General features: G+C 42.2%; 1 protein-coding gene across 1 annotated transcript in view; it reads right to left on the minus strand.

Annotated features, from left to right (window-relative positions):
* Positions 1-22549, minus strand: part of Ufsp1 (UFM1 specific peptidase 1) — a 112321-nt gene that overhangs the window by 65202 nt on the left and 24570 nt on the right. The window contains exons 2-3 of the mRNA XM_080285012.1: positions 19147-19295; positions 16074-16265 (exon numbers count right to left, since the gene is read on the minus strand). Of these exons, the coding sequence (XP_080141138.1) occupies positions 16074-16265; positions 19147-19293 (339 nt within the window). The 5' untranslated portion in view covers positions 19294-19295. The remainder of the gene's footprint in view (positions 1-16073; positions 16266-19146; positions 19296-22549) is intronic.

The following is a 22549-nucleotide window of genomic DNA, read 5'->3' on the forward strand; positions in this document are numbered from 1 at the left end:
CTTAACATTCCAAGTTCATTTAGTTTGCAACAGCCTACATGTGACCTACATTCAAGATTCAGTACATTATCACTGTTTTGAAGGCCTTGGAGCTTCTGTTCCGATTTTTTGCTGAGGGCAGAGTACCATGCTGATATCGCATACTCTGTGACACTGAACACACGACTGACATAGGGTCTTCATTGTTGCTGCTGGTAAGCTTCCTGCCTGTCTATAAAAGGAATTTTAATCAACTGTCAGATCTGTTGACTACTGATTCCATTATTTCATCCTTAGACATAGTAGCATCCAGTCTGAGTACTAAATATTTCACAACATGTACCAGTACTGCTGAAATATTAACTGAATTAAACTTTATTTGGAAATTCTCTGCTGCTTGTAATTTCCTATTTGAACCAAATAATATGGATTCTGTTTTCCCCAGATGTAGTAGTGGTAGTAGTTGTAGTTGTTGTTCCCCAGGCAGTCTGGCCGAACAGCCCCGAGTCCCTTAGGAAGGCCACGGCCGAGACCGGGCTTTCCCACAGAGCTCTCAATGAGTGTATGTTGTGTTGTTGGCGTAGGTGATTGTGTGCAATGCAGTCTTCCATAATGTGCTTAATAGTATGGGGTGCTGTGTTGCATCCTGGACAGGCATCAGCAATGGAGTCACCCAGCCTCTTCTGGTAGCTTAAGAGGGCTGGACGGTGCCCACATCTCAGCCTGGCCAGGTGGACCCTGTCCTCACGAGGAAGATAGGATTCAGAAGAGTGAATGTCAGGAGGCCGTGCATGCAGCTGTGTGTTGTCTTTAAGTGACTGAATGGAGCGGCGAGTGATCTGAGTGTGGATATGCTTCTGGAAGCTGGTCTGAGGTGGGCGAGGGGGGAGAGATGACAGTATTTGTGTATGGTATCGTGTGCTGGGTGTTGTTTTGATGTTCCTTGGTGTGAGTGGATGTGCTGCCATGTGCTGTAGTGGATGTTGTGGGTTTGTGGAGGCTGCAGCAAGAAACTGAGTGCCCCTCATGTTTAGGTGATCCTTGACTTTGAGGACTTTGGTTTCTTGATGTAGGTGGTCAGTGGGTGTAGTAGCTGTGCAGACTGTGATTATTTTTAGGGCCTTGTTCTGTATGGTCTGTAGAGTGTTGTAGTGTGTTTTGGTCAGGTTAGAAGCCCAGGCAGGGCTTGCATAATTCATCACTGAACGTATGTATTGTTTGTATACTGTGGTGGTGGTTTCTTTGTTGTGTCCGAATGTTGTATGGGCAAGTGACTTCAAAGCACTGAGTCTTGGTGTTATTTTATTTTTAATGTTTGTGATGTGTTGTTTAAATGACACTGATGTACTGTATGTTACACCAGGGATTGTGTGTGTGTGTGTGTGTGTGTGTGTGTGTGTGTGTGTGTGTGTGTGTGTGTGTGTGTGTGTGTGTGTGTGTGTGTGTGTGTGTGTGTGTGTGTGTGTGTGTGTGTGTGTGTGTGTGTGGTAGGGGGGTGTTGTTTATGGTGAGGTGTGGGATGTGACTGTGTTCTGCTGTCCAGTTTGTGAGAAGAGTCACTGTAGATTTGGCTGGGGCTATTTTGAGCCTGTTTGTGGTGAACCATTCGTGTAGTGTGTTGAGGTAAGGTTGCATGATGTGTGCAGCTGTGTTTGCATTTTGGTGAATACATGTAAGTGTTATATAATCTGCATAGGAAGCTATGTGTATCTGTGGTGTGTGGGGTGTGGGTACGTCGTGCATGTATAGGTTAAAGAGTGTAGAGGACAAAACAGATCCTTGGGGGATGCCGTTTGTGAAGTTTCTGATGTTAGAAGACCGACCAGCAAATGTTACATGTGCACATCTGCCTGCTAAGTAGTTTGCCAGCCATCTTTTTGTGTTATTGTGCATGTTTGTGTTGAGTATTTTGTTTGTGAGGTTGTGACGGGGGATGGCATCAAAAGCTTTGCTAATGTCTACTGTCAACATGCAATTTTTGACAGGATTCAAGGTTTTTGGATAATGTGTCTGATACTACCTCAGGATCCTTTCCAGATACAAGAAGTATACTGTAATCTGCATACAGTATAACATAAGTTTACAGCTGACACTCAGAATCAAGTCATGGACACAGCATAAAAGTAGTAGTGGACCAACAATTCTTCCCTGTGGCACCCCACAAATTATAATCATCGATTCTGATTCTACTTCATCAACTTTTCCTCTTTGTTTTCTGTTGCTAAGGTACAATCTGAACCAATCAACAGATCCTATGCCCATGGCTTGTAGTTTGTCGCAGGGCATGCCATGATCAACTGTGTCATATGCTTTCTGAAAATTCAGCAGAACCATATCTGTGCATTCACCTCTAAACATGTTTGATCCTATGGTATCTAAGGGGAATGAGGCATGTTTCTGTAGACTACAGTATGTCCCTCTGCTGCCTGAATGGAATTTATACAAAATGTCATTTTGATTTAGGTGGGTTATGATTTGTGTGAATACAGCCTTTTCCTGAATCTTCGACACCATGCAGAGTATACTAACCGGTCTGTAGTTACGTCTTGTTTATCACCCTTTTTATAAAGAGGTGTTAACGGTGCTTCTCTGAGCTCATCTGGTACTGAGTCAGTGCCTACTGACAGGTTGATCAGATGTGTTAAGAGTCCTGCAATTACCATAGCTCCATCTTTCAGATACCTAGCTGGTATTTTATCTGGTCCAGCGATTTTACTTAAGATTACGTAGTTCCCAATATGTACTGTATATTTAGCTGTAACACTACGAAGGAAGAAGCTGTTTAAGGCAACCCCTTTGCTTCTGTAAAAATTCTGGAAGGCGCTGGTGTCTGTATTATAAATTCTGAAAGTTGTGGGAGGTTCCTTGCTAGTGTAGCTGCAACTTCAGTAAAAAAATTTGTTAAAATGATTAGCAATTCTGATTTTGTCATGACATGTTTTCCCTTTAAAGTCCAGTATTATTTTTGGGTGTTCTGATGTTTTCTCATTGTAAACTGTCAATTTTAAATGTTTCCATAGTTTCTTGGGGTGATACTTGTGTTCCTCAGCCTTACTGAAAAGACTGTCTGCTTTAGCTGATTTAACATTTTTGCTTAACTTGTTTCTCACTGTGCTGATCAGACATCTTAGTTTCTTATCAAGCTTGTGCTTCTTGAATCTACGGCAAAATTTTGTCCCTCTATTCTCTTTGTTGGAGTAGTTCCCTATTGATCCATGGTTCTGTCCTGTTTTTTATTCTCATTTCCTTCAAAGGGGCTACCTCATCAACTACCTTTGCAATGATGCTTGTAAAACTTGCCCAGGCTTCACATACAGTACATTCCTACTCATGTACACTAATGACCAGTCTGCATTTCTTAGTTTAGCTATGTATGTTTGAGGGTCGTAATTTCTGAGTGGTCTGATTTTATCATTTTCTTTGTATGTTTACCAACAATGTGGTAGGTGGGGGAACTCACCATCCACTCACTCGATACAGTGCTGCTCTTATGTGACTGTCCTTTCCTTTCCTCCTTCCTTCTTTCTTTCCTTCCCCTTCTGTCTTTCTTTACTTCATTCTTTCCTCGTCCTTCGCCTATGGGTGACTTTACACTCCCTCTTCTGTCTATCTTTCCTTCATTCTTTCCTCTTCCTTCAGCCTATGGGTGACTCTACACTGAGTGACAAGCCAAATGGTTTTCTGTACACCAGGAAATCATTTACTACCTTGGGTGGTAACCATATAACCAAATAATCGTGCTTGGTGGTTTAGTGGGTAATTACGGCACTCCAGTCGGATTGAGTTGGTGAAGGTTTATACCCAAGGGGTGATTGGGGTTTATTTATCACATAATGCCACTCAGGGATGAGTGAGGCTGGTCACTCTCATCTTAAATGTCAGGACCAACTTGCCTAGCCCCGGGCTCCTATGTTCCTCATGGGGCAACATAGGATTGGATGATGGATGGATGGATGGATGGTGTACCAATAAAGCTTTTATAAGCCTTTCTTGGGCAGTAAATGATCAAGCGATCACTAAGTCCGGACTCTATGACCCCAGATTGTGATATCACGTCTTCCCTGTTACATATGAAATCTATAATAGCAGCAATGTTTTCTGTTATTCTTGTTGGTGATCTGATCACTTGTTTGCAACTGTTCATATCTAGTATTTGTTTGTATTGCCTACATAGTCCTACAGGCTGATTCTTGGAGCATGTGTTCATGTCTTCGAGTATTACAGTCTCTCTGTCGGGTTCTATAGCCAACAGTACTCTATCGAAGTTTTCAAGGAATGCTGCATTACCTGGCAGTCTATAACATACTCCTACCAAAAATGGCCTTGTTCTTGGTAAGTGTATCTCCATCCATTTGCTTTCTAGACTATCTTGTCCTACATCTTCACAGACCTTATGAGACAGTTTGTTGTTTACATAGATACACACGATTCCCCCATGCCTGATGCAGTCGTTCCTTACTATGGAATTTCCTACAGTAGAGTCAAGAGTCAAGCTAGGTCTCACTTACAATCTACCCACCCACTCCTGTAAGACATTCACAACTCTGTCAAAAAAACTCAATAAACTTGGGACATACAAGGTCTGTTCTGAAAGTATCTGACCTTAGGCACTAAAATAATAAATAGCTAACCTGCTGAGCTAGGACATTAATCTCCCTCAAAGTAGGCCCCTTTTGACTTGACACAAGAAGCCCAAAATTCTTTCCACTGCCTGAAAAATTTTATAAAGTTGGTTTTTGGTACCTGCAAGTGCTTCATTGGATTCATCATGATTTCTTTTTTTGTCTCAAACTGAGACCCCTTCAGCAGAGTTTTGAGCCTGGGAAATATCCAAAAGTTGAACAGAGCCATATCTGGTGGGAAGGGAGCCTCCTGGACCTGTGGGATGTTGTACTTGCCCCAAAATTCCTGAATCACTTGAGAACAATAAGCAGGGGCATTGTCATGGTGCTGCTTCCAACTTCCCACTTTCCAAAGGTCTGGTATCTTCAACCAAACTGCATTATGAAGACAATGGATAATGTTGAGGTAGTAGCGTTTGTTGACAGTCTGGTCTTCTGGTATGTATTCGTGATGAACACCATAGTAGTAAAAAAAAACTGCCTACATGCAAATGCATTTCATATACCTGTCAAATGAATTCTGGATCACCTCAACACTTATTCACTAGGTTTTTCTCATATTTGGCTGCTGCTTCTCTTCTGATCCTCACATAATCTATTCTTAATCTCTTATATCTCTCCCAAGCTCATTTACTCATATTTTTTTCTGGCTGTGTTCCATATTTTGCATTTCTTTTCTCCACTGTTATTCTACATTTCTCACTGAAACACTCCTTTATCATTTCATGTTAAGTTCCATATTTGGGACTGAATTTATTAATACCTTCATTATACATCTCCTTAAAACAGAGTATTTATTGTGCACATCTGTAGCTTCATCAAATTCTTTCCAATCATATTCCTTGATATTCCAAGAAATAATTTCTCTGCCATGAAATCAGCTTGGCTGTGATTACATCTATCTTCCTCATATTTTTTCCTTTCTTCCTCTTCCCATTTCATGAGCTCAGATTAAATTACTGAATGATCATCCTTCCTAAGGGTTAACAGTACTGTACTTTATATTTTGGACATCATCTGAATTTTTTGTCAATATGAGATCTAACCCAGATGGTTCAGCATCATCTCTCATTCTTGCATTCTCCTTGATGTTCTGAAGTTATCTGTTATCAGTTCACATAATTTATAACTCCAAGTGTTTTTATTATTGCCTGCATCACTATCCACTAAATTTACCTCTTTGCAATTAACCCCTTATGGGGGGGCAACTTACCAAATATACGACTGTGTGGGGCGGCATATTTTCGGAATAATAAAGTCAAGAGTGAGAGCAGTGGAAATGAGTTATTTAAGAGAAGCCTGTGGAGTCACATGGAGAGACAGGCTGACAAATGAGGATATAAAGGAGCGCTGTGGTGTGGATGTGGATGTGATAGGAAGCGTTATGAGGAACACACTGAGGTGGTTTGGCCATGTGGAGAGGATGGAGGGTGAAAGACTGACGAAGAGAGTGTATGTGAGTGAGGTGGAGGGGGGAAGAGGGAGGAGGAGGAGGCCTAGGATGAGATGGAGCGATGGGGTGGAGAGGTATATGAGAGAGGGGGGTGTGAGTTGGGAGCAGGGCAGTGAAATGGCGGGGGACAGGGTGACTTGGAGACGATTTGTTTGTGGCCACCCCAAACGGGATTGAGGCGTCTGGCAATAGACAGAGAGATAGAATCAAGGAATAAGCCTAAACATGCATAAATCAATGAAACAGGATGAAAAAACCAAGGAAAGAGGTGTTACATGCGTGGCAACACGTCTCTGCTGGCTGTGGGAGGAGGAGGGAGGAGTGAGGGAGGAGGGCGGGCAGGCAACTTATCACCAGGCGCACCTGGGGTGAGGCTAGCAAACTATTCATTCATTTGCGTTTTCTTCACCAATGAACACCACATCTATCATTTATCTATCTATCTATTGTCAGACGCCTCAATCCTGTTTGGGGTGGCCACAAACAAACCGCCTCCAAGTCGCCCTGTCCCCCGCCATTTCACTCCCCTGCTCCCAACTCACACCCCCCTCTCTCATATACCTCTCCACCCCATCCCTCCATCTCATCCTCGGCCTCCCCCTCCCTCTTCCCCCCTCCACCTCACTCACATACACTCTCTTCGTCAGTCTTTCACCCTCCATCCTCTCCACATGGCCAAACCACCTCAGTGTGTTCCTCATAACGCTTCCTATCACATCCACATCCACACCACAACGCTCCTTTATATCCTCATTCGTCAGCCTGTCTCTCCACGTGACTCCACAGGCTCCTCTTAAATAACTCATTTCCACTGCTCTCACTCTTGACTTGTGTCCTTCCAACAATGTCCAAGCTTCACTTCCGTACGTTAGAGTTGGTATAACAATACTGTCATGTAGTAACTTTTTCACTTCCATGCTCACTTCCCTGTTTCTTATCACTGCTTTCAAAGAACCAGCAACCTTTCTTCCCCGCTGTACCCTTTCAAGCACTTCACCCTCCAAACCTCCATCCTTACTCATCACACTACCCAAGTACTTATACGTCCTCACATTTTCCAATTCCTCACCATCCAACCTCACTCTACATTCACTGACTTCACCTCTCTCAAAGACCATCACTTTACTCTTCCCTACATTCACCTTTAGATTAAGGTTTCTTACACACTCTCCCAAACTCATCCACCAAGCCTTGCAGCTCCCCTTCGTCTTCACTCAACAACACAGTATCATCTGCAAACAACAGTACAGGGAGTTTCCAAACACTATCCTCTCTCACCAGGGCCACTCCAACATCCACTACCCTACCTTGTACCTCTTTTATTACCCCATCCATGTACAGATTGAACAACCATGGAGACATGACACATCCCTGTTTCAACCCAACTTTCAAAGAGAAAAATTCATTTAGTTCACCATCCACACGCACTGCAGCCTTTGCACCATCGTACATACTCTTCACAGCATTCAACAACTTCCCATCTACTCCAAATATTCTTAACACTTTCCACAATCCTTGTCTCTCCACCCTGTCATATGCTTTCTCCAAATCCATGAAAGCCGCATACAACTTCTTTCCCTTCTCTAGAAACATTTCCACTAAAGATCTAAGAATGAATATCTGATCTACACAACCTCTTCCCTTCCTAAAGCCTCCCTGTCCTTCTCCAACTAATTTCTCAGTTCTTTCTCTAACTCTGTCAATAAGTATCCTACCATACACTTTTCCTATTATACTAAGAAGACAAATGCCCCTATGATTACCACACATTTCTTTTTCCCCTTTTCCTTTGTACAAGGGAATAATTATACCTGACTTCCAATCCTCCGGGACTCTACCTTCCTCCCAGGCCAATCTGCACATCTTCCACATCCATTCTACTACTATCTCTCCCCCATGCTTCAGCATTTCACTACACACTCCATCAATTCCTAGGGCTTTCCCCGATTTAACTTTCTTCATTGCTTCCACAACTTCTATCCTACTGATTTCTTCCTGTCTTCTCACCTCCTTCCTTCTCCCAGCCATTCCCCAGCCACTTATACTCACATTACTTCCATCCTCTATGTTCAACAATTCCTTAAAGTGTTCTCTCCATCTGCTCACTTTTTCTCCCTTCTCCACTAGTAATCTACCATTTTTATCTTTCACTCCCCTGCTAACTTCACTTCCACCCTGTCTTACTCTTTTCACCTCTTTCCAGAACATTTTCTTACAGTCCCTCCACTTTACACTCAAATTCCTTCCAAATTCCTCATCCACTCTCTTCTTACTCTCTCTTACTAATCTTTTCACCTCTCTCTTTCTTTCTACATATAACTCTCTCTTCCGCCTCTCAACTACTTCCACGCCCCTATTTCTCATCCATTCATTGTATGCTTTCTTCTTTTGTGCCACAGCCTGTCTCACCTCTTCAGTCCACCACGCTGTTCCTTGCAGCCCCCTCCGTCTTCTCTTCCTTCCACACACCACATCACATCCTGCACATATTTCTTCTGTAAATATCCTACACACACCTTCCACGTCTCCCATCTGCTCCAATTCATAATTGCCCAATCGTTCCTCCACTTCTCTCTCATACTCTGCCTTTTTCTCATCCTCTTGTAACCTTTCCACACTCCTTGCAACTACTCCTTCCTCTCGTCTTTCCCTTCTTCTATTCCTCCATCTTACTTGAATCCTAATGCTGGCCACCACCAAGCAGTGGTCAGAAAGTCCACTCCCCCAACCTCTATAAGCTCTTGCATCCATTACACATCTTCGCATCCTTTCATCCACACACACATAATCAATCATTGCCTTCCTTTCATTCAGTTCACCACCCACCCTTCTCATCACTCGCCATGTATACCTGTGGATCATTTTATGCCTGAAGAGGGTATTGGCTATCACCAACCCCCTCTCAGCACAAATGTCCACTAATGCACTCCCATTCTCATCTATCTCAGCAGGCACACCCCACTCACCAACTATTCCATCCACCTTCACATTCCCAACTTTACCATTCATATCACCGATCAAAAACACTCTCTCATTCCTTCCAAACTTTTCCATGCACACTTCTACATCTGTCCAGAACTCTTCTCTCACTCTTCTAGCACGATCTTGCGTTGGCGCATACACACACACAATCGCCCACATTTGTATTCCAACTTTCAACTTTACCCACACAATCCTTGACCCAACTGATCCATACTCTCTAATGCTCTTCTTCCATTTTTTACTCACAACTATACATACTCCTTCCTTTGCCCTCTCATTCTCACCTACTCCTGCACATATACCCCATCCATACTCCCAATCTCTCACACTTTCTCCTCTCCATTTTGTTTCAGTTATTCCACATACATCCACTTTCGCACCCTCAAGCACCTGGATAATCTCTCTCTCTTTCACCTCATCATTCGCTCCCCTTACATTCCACGTTCCGATAACCATGTCCTTTGTCCAGTCCTTGGTCGTCATCGCTTGGTCAGTCCTTGTCCGAGGCTTATTGTTTGTTTTTTTGGTTAGTTGTTTTCCGGGGAGGGAACACAACAATAACACTTGCGTACGTATACAGCAAGCTCGCCCCCAACGCGTGGGTTTCGTTCCTAACATGCCGCGTTTGGCGCAAAACCGTGTAAGTTTCAACTACTTCTTATTTTGCCCCCTAGATCTTCTAAACGTGGCTTTTTGCTGTTATCTGCCATTGGTAATCAATATGAAGCACTTTAAGTGGTTAGAAGGTTTATTTAATGTTATAACTTACAAATACAGTACTGCACAGCAAAACTTCAACATACAAATACATAAATACAAGGCAACATTCCGATTCCGAAACCAATCGGCGTCGGAATGTTGCCTTGTGTTTACGTATTTGTATGTTGAAGTTTTGTTGTGTAGTACTGTATTTGTAAGTTATAACATTAAATAAACCTTCTAACCACTTAAAGTGCTTCATATTGATTACCAAAGGCAGATAACAGCAAAATACCACGTTTAGGGAGTCTAGGGAGCAAAATGGTTTCGGGACTATTCGCTGTCAAGCCAGTTCGCCGTCACAACAATAACAAGACAACATAGACTTCAATGGATCCCCCTGAAATATAGTTATTAAAGCATTGATTAATTAATAATATATATATTTATAAAAGTATCGATTAATTAATATGAGTATAATTATAGAATGACGGGGAATCATCCAGGGTGGGAATTGTCCTGACGGGGAATTGACATGATGGCGAATTGTCTTGGAACCCACCGATCGTGTGTAATCTATAAATCAGGTTAACTGGTTACAAGGCTTTATTTAATGCTTTAACTTTCTTTAAGTGCTTTAACTTACAAGTGCATACCAGAATAGTAAATATTTAACTTACAATTACAGTACTGTGGGAAAGCAACACAGCAAATATTTAACACAAATAAAAAAGGTAATATTCTGACACCTATCAGAAAACTGGTTATAAGACTTTATTTCTTGCTTGAATGTTATTTAATAAAACTTTAACTTGCACATAAACTTACCAGAATAGTACTGTAAATATTTAACTTACAAATATAGCACTGAGGAAAAGCAGTACAGCGAATCACATCACGTGATCAAAACAAACCGTGCGTGCTGAGCTGATGTTCGAGGATTTGGCCTTTCAAAGGCCTCTCTTGTGTAAATTTATAGTTTTTGTAATGGTTCTTTAATCTTACGTTGTCTTATACGTATCCCAGCACTAACCGTGTATAATTGTGAGCGCGTTCGGCGAGAACGTGTTCGGGCCGAGTTTACTGTATACTATATTACTTGAACAATTATAACACTACAACTTATATATTATGGATATTCTATTTTACTTGCTGCAAGGCTTGGGAAAGTAGAGGGCAAGACAACAGATGACAAGGATGCTGTATCACCCAACTTCACCAATAATACAGGACTGAAAATGGATGGACGTTATGTAACATCGCCTGCCTCCTCACGCACAGACGTTACTTAACGTCGCCCGCCTCCTCACGCACAGACGTTACTTAAAGTTGCCCTCCTGTTAGGGGTTAAAGTCTCCAGTTAGGACAAGTCCACTTCTTTTTTGTGAAAGATTTCCAGACACATCAACATATTTCTGGCCATATCCTCATAATCTTCATCATTCCATGCTCTTGTTTGGGGTGGCATATAAGCCACTTCTATAACCATCTCATAATCTTCATCATTCCATGCTCTTGTTTGGGGTGGCATATAAGCCACCTCTATAACCATCTTTTTCCCTTTATCACATTTTGTATTTCAACTGTTAAGGCTTCTACCTTGTTGTTACCCATTTCCATCTCTCTTACCTTTAAATTAATACATGTCATTATTAAAACTCCTTCACCAAGTCTACCTTCTATCTTTTCTCCATATATTTTATCCACATCAGTCCAACACCTCTAGTTTTTTGCCTTTAATTTGCATTGCCTCATTAAATATATGACTGTTAGTTTTTCCTTGGTTATATAATCTTTTAAATCATGATTTTTTTTATTAATCCATCTACATTACTATGCATAACATTTATGGTACTGCCTTCCCTTATTTTTGCTTTGCGTCCCTCACCTCTACTTTCTCCTCTGTGATTTCTATTTACTATTTACTTTATTCATTCATCATTCATCATCCAATCTTGTGTTGCCCCATGAGGAGCATACAAGCATGGACCTAGGCAAGTTGGTCCTGACATTTCAGATGAGAGTGACCAGCCTCACTCATCCCTGAGGGGCAGTATGTGAGCAATAAACCCCAAACACCCCTTGGATATAAACCTGCATAGGCTCAATCCGACTGGATAGCCTTAATTACCCACTAAACCACCAGGCACCATAATCTGGTTATATGGTTACCACCCAGCATGGTTAATGGTTTCCTGGTGTACAGGAAACCATTTGGCTTGTCACTCGGGAAAGAGTCACCTGTAGACAGATGGAAGAGAAAAGAATAAAGGAAAGAAAGACTGAAAAGGAAGGAAGGAAAGAAGGAAGAGAGGAAGGGTCAGGCACTGGAGAGCAGCACTAGAATGAGTGGATGGCAAGCATCCCCACCTATGACTTCCAATATACCACTTTACTACTTTTATGTTTACCACTCTTACAGAAAGAAAGAAAAGAAAAGTACTTCTTTGCCCATTCTTTCATGATTTTTCTTCTTTGCTTCAGCTACTATGTCTATCACTCTTTAACCTGTTCTGTGCCGTGTCCGTATATATATGGACAAACCAACAGTGTCAAAATTGCAGAGTCCGTATACTGTATATATGGACAAACTCACAGTACTGTACCCTAAATTGCCGAGTTCGTATACATACAGACAAGGTTTTCCTCACATTTGCACAAAATTACTTGAGTCTGCCCTTAGTCTGTGACACAAAATGGGATGGGAGACACTCCTTCTCCCCTCCCATGGAGAAAAAAAAAAAAAAAAAAAAAAAACACACACACATAGAATTAGCATCGAACCCCAACTTCCCATCACCACAGTTTCGACTGTGGCTGCATTACATACACCAGGTTGCATTTCCATACTACAAATACTCATGCATTCACCCACTTCACACCAATATGGACTATCTATCCACGTCAGCTGCTGATGGTATCCAAAGGTAACCATCTGATGCAAATCTGGGTCACACCGCACTACCAAAGATATCGTGATTATTCCTGACTTGCAGTTGAAGTTGGAGAACTTCCAAGTGATGAACTAACTGACAGTGATGCATGAATAGTGTATTTAATGAAAGTAATATAATTAAATGTTGGCAAATAAATGTAAATCATAAAAATCGAGTATCATCATCATCCAATCCTACAGTGCCCCACGAGGAGCGTAGGAGCCCGGGGCTAGGCAGTTGGTCTCGACATTTAAGATGAGAGTGATGTAAGGAAAATAACGTAAGAAACGTGATTTACTGTAACTAATGTGACTCTGTGCAGCATGAGTGTTAACTGTGCCTTATGTGAGAGTTTACAGTGCCTTATACCAATATAATACTCTAAAAAAAAAAAAAAAAAAAAAAAAAAAAGTGAAAATATGTAAAAGTAGCACAGAACCCCTACTTCCCATCATCATAGTTCCAACTGTGGTCACATTACGTAAACCAGGTTGCGTTTTCATACTACAAGTACTACATGCATCCAGCCACTCCACACCAAACTGGACTATCCATCTACATCAGCTGCTGGCGGTATCTGAAAGTAGACTTCTAACGCTAATCTGGGCATGCTGGACCAAAACAACTGTTTTTGTGTGGAAAACAGCTGAAGTGAGCACTTTTACTATCACTAGGCTTATTTTGACCACTTTTCAGGCCTTTTCAAGGAAGAAAAAAAAAAAGTTGAAAATGGCCAGCATTTTAGGTAACTCTGCTGCCCAGATCTTTGGCAATCTAGGGACAAAAGCCGACAAAGATGCCGGCACGGAAAAGGTTGGGGGGAGGGGGGGGATTTTGTCTGTTTTCTCATAATTTTTCTTCTTTGCTTCTGCTATCAAGTTTCTTATTTTCTTTCTTTCTTCCTGGTTTAGGTCCTTTCTTACAACTATGCCAGTGAATCATGCACTATTTTTTTTTACATCTATGTGTAGCTTAATACTTCTTCAGTAACCCTAGTCAAATTAAACTGCATCTTAAATGGCCTCTTCTCACCCTTTCAATACTGTCCAATTCTCCCTCAGTTTCTTTTCTACCAACTATTATTATCTTTATCTATTTCCTAGATTAATACCCTAGCCTTTTTATCTCTGACTCTCACTTTTCAGTTTTATTTATAATTTCATCTTCATTATCCCCAAACATAATCGTTACACCAGCCAATAAGGGAAGTACACCAGAGGAGGATGTGAAAGCTGGTGACAGGGAGAGCTAGATATCACATTTCACTAACCCTCAGGATACCCCAATCATCCCCCTTCGATCACCTTTTTAAGTGTAACGTTATCATGGACAGTGGATCAGCATACTTGCCAAAACTCTTTTCTCAACTACCTTATGCACTACTCTACATGTGTAATACAACCAAACAATGTGCCCAGCTAAGACGTAGTAGTTGTTGTAGTTGTTCCCTAGGCAGTCTAGCCGAACAGCCCCGAGTCCCTAAGGAAGGCCATGTCCGAGACCGGGCTTTCCCACAGAGCTCTCAAGGAGTGAATGTTATGTTGTTGGCGCAGGTGACTGTGAGCAATGCAGCCCGAGAACCTGGGAGTGGTTTCGGTCGCCCGGACAAATGCCCAACTAAGTCACAGGGGTTGGCGCCAGCAAGGGCATGCAACCAGAAAAACTTTGCCTCCACTACCTAGCGGCGGACCTGAGAGGAGGCATGGTGTGGGCTCCATTGGCTTGGTTTTGGGACAGGGATGGGATGGGACTCGGATCTGTGCAAGGGGGAACAAGGCGGCGGACTTAAGAGGAGGCATGGTGTGGGCTTCTTTGGCATGATTTGGGGGCAGGGATGGGATGGGGCTCATATCCGTGCCAGGGGGAACAGGGTATTGCGGTTTCCAGACTGCTGCTTCCACCCAACAGAGAGGCCTCTTGGGAGTAGCACCTCAGGAGGTTGCACCATCATTGGGTGAATTATGGTGGGACAGTTACACTGCCAAGTCGTGCTTCAAGGGTATTTCTGTAACTGTCCTGTCAAGGGGCCCCGTGGCCAATGCTACAGCCACTGGCCATGACTGGCAGGCTATGGGTCCCTGATCTCCTGCCTGATATTGGGACTGTGTAGGCAGGTGGGGAATGTGATGTGTCTCTTCCTTTACATACCCGCCATCATAAAAATGAAACAAAGCAAAAGCAAATTACTTAAAACCTAAGGGGTTCAGAGTGGCATAATGAAATGTGAGTAGTCTGAAGGGTTGGGGGGGGGAGACTTTCAGTAGCAGGCAGGTGGAAGTCTGTTGCCAACAGGAAGTTAAGTTCAGGAGTGGGTCGCCTAGGATGACTGTTTGGTAGGTCCGTAGGTATAAAAATGGGTGGGAGGGAAAAACAGGAAAGAGCTTAATATCCATATTCCTCTAATGTATCAGACTACACAGTGTCCATCCTCAGAGTGACTGTACAAAAGCAAGGAAATAAAATGGGAGGGGAAGGGGGAGCAATTAAGCATAGGGAGGAGTGGGATCAGGTCATGATAAGACCACCATGTCAGGCCAACACAATAGAGGAGGGCACCCAAACAACAATGGACACAACAAAGATCCTAGGGACATCCAGTGTATAATACTGTAACTCTGACTTCCTCACTTCTATACAGCCTCTCTGAGGATGGACTCTATGTAGTCTGAAACATCAGAGGAATAAATAACTTCAACTCTTTGTTGTTATTCCCTCCTACCAATTCCTATCCACATGAAAAAATAAACCAAGAATAACTGTCGACCTATGCTATTCTGGCAGGGATATGTCGATGGATATGGTGATGTGGATGTGCTGGATGAGGAGAAATGGGTGGAATGTGTAATGAATGTAATGGGAGTAAATGAAAAGATTATTGCAATGAAAATGCTGTCTGGTAAACCCATGATTACAGTTATATTAGCATACGCTGCACAGGTTGGCTAGGATGATGAAGAAAATGATAGATTCTGGGATGACCTGATACATGTGGTTGGTGGTATGGAAGTAAGCTGTGAAATGACACAAATCTCAGAGGGAGTAGGCTGTAGCACCAGTCGAACAGGGTGGTACTCCCAAGATGGATGGCAAGCTGAAAACAGGGAGAGCTGTAGCTCTTTTCACCAGCCCTCAGGACCTGTTCCTGATCCTTTGCTCAACCTTTTCAGTGTTTTCTCTGACACAGAGTAGTCCAGCATACTCTCATAAGCCTCTGCCTCCAACTGTCTACACCACACCATATGCACATTAGATATCACACCTATTTCCATTCCCCCTTACTTTCATGAATGCAGGACACCTGTAATCTGGTGTATGGATTATTATTTAATTTGTACTTCCTTCCTCTGTTCACCTACCATTAAAAAAAAAAAGTTGCAGTAAACGAACTATACCTCTCCTCACCTCCACACTACCAATCCACTGCTGAGATCCAACAAAGCTAACCTCCTTGTCTCCAATCTCCACCAGCATCTCCTGGATACGCCTGTTGGAGGGGACGGGTGGAAGGGGGGATGGCGCACTGCCAGATTGTACTAGCTGTCCACGCACCCAAGAGCACAGTGACATTAGGGTGCGATAGCCACAACCCCACCCCTGTCGAGAAGATAAAATGAATATAAAGCAAAAATAATGGCACTGTTTGGGACAAAAGTTCACATCATATTTTATCTATTCTACTCAATTTCGACTGCTGGTTAAGATATGCTTAGGCTAAGAGGTCTGCTATCTCTGAATATAGCTGATTCTCTAATACAGTCAAACCTCACTGTAATGGACTAATTGGAGCCCAAGCCACTCCGAAATGTGCAAAATTCCGATAAAAGTGACATGCGGACTTCCCCCTGCTAACCAGGACCTTTTCCGATATATCAGATATTAGTCCGGATCGCAACATCGGTTTTTAAACTGTTTTCACTACCATTTCAGTACTGCACTGTATTAAGCATACACTACAATAATCAAATGGTATACAGTAATACACCCACCGCAAACTGACTTTGGACCTACAAACAGAAATGCTATGGGAGAGTTGTCTGTCTATGCTTTGTGTTTCCACCTCTACTAAGTGAATTTTTGGGCAAGAAGTAACTGGCAACTCCTCTGGTGTCGTCGGGAGGTAGTGAAACACTCAGCATGTCAGTGCTTGCCCAGAAGCTAGAGTGAGAGTATATGTTCCCCTTGCTCCGAGCTTGTACCTCCCTCATTTCTCATATGCATTACTGTTTGCCCTGTTATTTTCCTACAGTCGAGTTGTCATGCCTGGAAAGTACTGCTCAAGGGATGAGAGGGTCCATATCATTGCATGGAGGCAGGATAATGTCCCTATCAACACGATTTGTGAACGTACTGGACGCGCAAAGTCGACCGTCATGAAGATTCTTGCTGCAGCACACAGCCAGCCACCAGAGTGCAAGCATGGCGGTGGAAAGAAAAGGACGACTTCCAGAGGTACAGATATGCTTCTGAAGAGGGAAGTAATCAAGAATCCTCAACTGACAACAGCAGAATTGAGGAGAACGCATCCGCAGCTGTTACTAGACGTCTCAATTCGAACTATCCAACACCACTTGCAGAAGGAGCTGGGTTTGCTAAGTCGTGCAGCAGCCAAGAAACCACTTCTCACTGACTGCATGAAGAAGCAGTGCATTCAGTTTGCCAAGAAGTATGCACACTGGACATCGGATGAGTGGAGAAAAGTTATGTTTTCCGATGAAAGCACATTTCAAGTGTTCCAGGTGCGTTCTGCCAAGGTTCGTCGCCCTGCCTCCCACAGTCGATATGACCCTGCTTACACAGTGCCAACTGTTAAGCACCCACAATCAGTAATGGTATGGGGGTGTTTCTCAGGTGAAATGGGAAGGGGAGGCCTCTACTTTCTTCTTAAGAACTTGATGATGAATGATGGTCAGTACATTCAAGTTCTGAAAGATCATTTGGTAAACTTTTTAGCTATTCACGGGTGTGACTTCTTCATGCATGACTCAGCTCCATGTCACAAGTCAAGAAAGGTGACAAAATAGCTCCAGGATAATTGAACCGAGGTCCTCGACTGGCCTGGCAACTGTCCGGATCTAAATCCGATAGAAAACTGCTGGGCAAAGATGAAGAAAATCATGGCAGAGAAGACACCCAATCTGGACAACCTCAACACTGAACTGACAAATGTTTTGTGCAAAGAAATGTCCTCATATTACTTTAAAGATCTAATTGATTCCATGCCAAAACGCATCCAACTGGTCCTGAAAAACAAGGGAAACATGATTTCATTAATGAATGGCATATCATGAACAAACACTGTGATATACTATGATTTCTGCATTTTTTAATACCTCATAGGGGGAGGTCCTACGTCAATTTGCGGTAGCTGTGTATATATATATATATATATATATATATATATATACACTGTATATGTAAGTAGACCCTAGTTATCTGCAGAATTTGCATCTGCAGATTTAAGTTTCATCGTATCAAACTTGTTTTAGTACTGTACTATACACTGTAAATTAATTTGAAATTGGTGCGCTCGTGTTTACACCTCTACTGCACATTCATTGTGTGTGTGAAAAATGGCTCCCAAGAAACAAGTAAAGGATAAAGGCATTTGTTCTACAGTAAGCCAAAGACAGAGTGTAGGAAGTTATCATTGGTAGAGCAAAGGGTCAGACTAGATTCACAGCTTACCTACAGTCCCCACACATCTCGTCACCTCACCACATTGGCAACTGTAGGAACTGCACTACAATCATCGTCGTCATCAGCATTCATTATCATCTATACAGCAATCATCGTCATCATACAGCAGTCGTCATCGTTGTACGAAGGTTATAAAGAGAACACCAGTCTTTTGGTGAGTGTTAATATGTATTTGTAATATTTTAAAGTATGTTTTTATTTTTTCAGGGATGTGCTTAGCTTATGTGGAAATTGTACGCCATTTTGTGATGATAAGTATCCGCAGAATTTGCCTTACATGGGGGGTTTCTGGAACCTGACCCCCGAAGATAACTAGGGTCTACTGTACACATATACTGTATAAATATATATATATATACTGTATATATATATATATATATATATATATACACAGTATGTATATACTGTATATATACAGTATTGTATATATAAAGATTAAAATGCACGATCAAGTACTAAATAGGATATTTTTAAACACTGAAAATATGCTAAGCAGTGATTCTTGTACTGCATTTGGTACTATAGGATTTCACACACACAAACACACACAGGAGCTGTTATATACTGTACTTTACAGTTTTGTCACCAAAATTTTACATTACAAAAACTGGTCACCAATACCTTAAAGGATTCTCAGTTTCTGATGAATAATCAGGGCTACTTATTTATAAACCATCCAACTGTAATGAATTATACAATGAGCCATCATTTTTGCATGATTCCTTTTAATTTTTATTCCTGTTATATAGCAAAGTATACTTAACAGCAATCAACTCACCCGATCATCCACTCCGTCACAGCCATAATGATAGTAGAGATAAGACCCCTTCACCACTTCCACCTCCGTTACTTCATTTGGCAACACCAGGCCGCAGTGTACATTCACCAACAGGTAACCACTGTAGTCAATTCCACCCAAAACCATGGCTATGGACACACAATCTGAAGAATTCAATATTATAAAATTAACTTTTCTTTCTCTATTGTACCCATGTTCAATGTTACAAATATCAGCAGAACTACACTTGAAAGCTGGATACTACATTATTCACTCACATCATTCTTTCAGTTGTCAAATAAAATGATCTACAACAAAGCAAACTTAAATTACCTTAATGAGAATGCACCAACTAAACAGCTTTAGTAAGACCCCCCCCTCCCAATAGGCCATATCTTATACCATGTCATTCTAATCTGCTTTATACATACAGTATATGTCTCTCTCCCTCCCAGATGACCATAGCTCTGTGGCTGTAAATCTCTCCCATACTGACTGTCGAGCTCCTTCCTGGCCTCACCATTCCTCTTGGTTTCTTCATGTCATCTGATCTGTACAGTGCATCCTCCTTGTCAGTATCTCACCATCTCTTCTCTCCTTAAAATCATACTGCACCACTTTAACCCTACTGTGGCTTAACAAGTCTATTGTAAACCTAGTGCACATTTCTCTCATTCTTTCCTTCTTTTTACTGTATACTGTACATACATTTCCCAAATTGAATTTCTTGTCCCAGTGGCTTAAAAAGAATACATGTATCAATTTTTTAGGTTGATGTGTACCACTGTTTAGTCACTAGTGTTCTGAAGTCAGAAAGTTTTCTGAGCTTTTTTCTTTCTTTCATCAAAGACCGGGTTTAAGGGTATGAGATAGACAAGGCATACTGAAATATTGGTATGCAAATTTCCAGGTAAATATCTGCTCTAGTTGAGCTATAACAAACACCAAAATAATTTAAAATCAATATCCAGCTTGATTTCAAACATAAATGTAACAAATGTCCTGTATATCACAGTTTACAGGTCAAAACACACTAGTCAATCCTATCCAATACATATATCTATCTATCTATTGCCAGACGCCTCAATCCCATTCGGGGTGGCCACAAACAAATCGCCTCCAAGTCGCCCTGTACCCCGTTATTTCACTGCCCTGCTCCCAACTCACACCCTCCTCTCTCATATACCTCTCCACCCTATTCCTCCCTCTCATCCTCGGCCTCCCCCTCCCTCTCCCCCCCTCCACCTCACTCACATACACTCTCTTCGTCAGTCTTTCACCCTCCATCCTCTCCATATGGCCAAACCACCTCAGTGTATTCCTCCTAATGCTTCCTATCACATCCACATCCACACCACAATGCTCCTTTATATCCTCATTTGTCAGCCTCTCTCTCCATGTGACTCCACAGGCTCCTCTTAAATAACTCATTCACACTGCTCTCACTCTTGACTTGTGCCCTTCCAACAACGTCCAAGCTTCACTTCCATACATTAGAGTTGGTATCACAATACTGTCATGTAGTAACTTTTTCACTTCCATGCTCACTTCCCTGTTTCTTATCACGGCTTTCAAGGAACCAGCAACCTTTCTTCCCTGCTGTACCCTTTCAAGCACTTCACCCTCCAAACCTCCATCCTTACTCATCACACAACCCAAGTACTTAAACGTACTCACATTTTCCAATTCCTCACCATCCTACCTCGCTGTACATTCACTGACTTCACCTCTCTCAAAGACCATCACTTTACTCTTCCCGACATTCACCTTTAGATTCCGTTTCTTACACACTCTCCCAAACTCATCCACCAAGCCTTGCAGCTCCCCTTCGTCTTCACTCAACAACACAGTATCATCTGCAAACAACAGTACAGGGAGTTTCCAAACACTACCCTCTCTCATCAGGGCCACTCCAACATCCACTACCCTACCTTGTACCTCTTTTATTACCCCATCCATGTACAGATTGAACAACCATGGAGACATGACACATCCCTGTTTCAACCCAAGCTTCAAAGAGAAAAATTCACTCAGTTCACCATCCACATGCACTGTAGCCTTAGCACCATCATACATACTCTTCACAGCATTCAACAACTTCCCATCTACTCCATATATTCTTAATACTTTCCACAATCCTTGTCTATTCACCCTGTCATATGCTTTCTCCAAATCCATGAAAGTCGCATACAACTTCTTTCCCTTCTCTAGAAACTTTTCCACTAAAGATCTAACAATGAATATCTGATCTACACAACCCCTTCCCTTCCTAAAGCCTCCCTGTTCTTCTCCAACTAACTCCTCTGTTATTTCCCTAACTCTGTCAATAAGTATCCTACCATACACTTTTCCTATTATAATAAGAAGACAAATGCCCCTATGATTACCACACACTTCTTTTTCCCCTTTTCCTTTGTCATCCATCCATCATTCAATCCTACGTTGCCCCAAGAGGAGCGTAGGAGCCCGGGGCTGGGCAGTTGGTCCTGACATTTAAGATACAAGGGAATAATTATAGCTGACTTCCAATCCTCTGGAACTCTACCTTCCTCCCAGGCCAATCTGCACATCTTCCACATCCATTCTATTACTATCTCTCCCCCATGCTTCAACATTTCACCACACACTCCATCAATTCCTGGGGCTTTCCCCAATTTAACTTTCTTCATTGCTTCCACAACGTCTACCCTACTGATTTCTTCTTGTTTTCTCACCTCCTTCCTTCTCCCAGCCATTCCCCAGCCACTTATACTCGCATCACTTCCATCCTCTATGTTCAACAATTCCTTAAAATGTTCTCTCCATCTGCTCACTTTTTCTCCCTTCTCCACTAGTAATCTACCATTTATATCTTTCACTCCCTTGCTAACTTCACTTCCACCCTGTCTTACTCTCTTCACTTCTTTCCAGAACATTTTCCTCCAGTCCCTCCACTTTACACTCAAATTCCTTCCAAATTCCTCATCCACTCTCTTCTTACTCTCTCTTAATAATCTTTTTACCTCTCCCTTTCTTTCTACATATAACTCTCTCTTCCGCCTCTCAACTTTTTCCACACCCCTTTTTCTCATCCATTCATTGTATGCTTTCTTCTTTTGTGCCAAAGCCTGTCTCACCTCTTCATTCCACCATATATATATATATATATATATATATATATATATATATATGGAGCCCCTGTGGTACAGTGGTAGAGTGTGCGTTTCGTACACAGGTGGACAAGGGTTCGCGCCCCGCCAAGGTAATAAACTTTGGGAGTGTTCATCCGGCCACGTACTGCATTGACGGACACAAGGGGTGCTGTGGTTGAACCAGTGTCGCTTACTGTAAAGTATGCTTGCACCCAGTCGGCTTGAGCGGTCCGATTACACTTGGTTCACAGACTACACACATATCCAAAGCC

The sequence above is a fragment of the Coenobita brevimanus genome, chromosome 103 (genome assembly GCF_032717465.1).
Source record: "Coenobita brevimanus isolate Jiangsu-jjx chromosome 103, ASM3271746v2, whole genome shotgun sequence".
Classification (NCBI taxonomy): domain Eukaryota; kingdom Metazoa; phylum Arthropoda; class Malacostraca; order Decapoda; family Coenobitidae; genus Coenobita; species Coenobita brevimanus.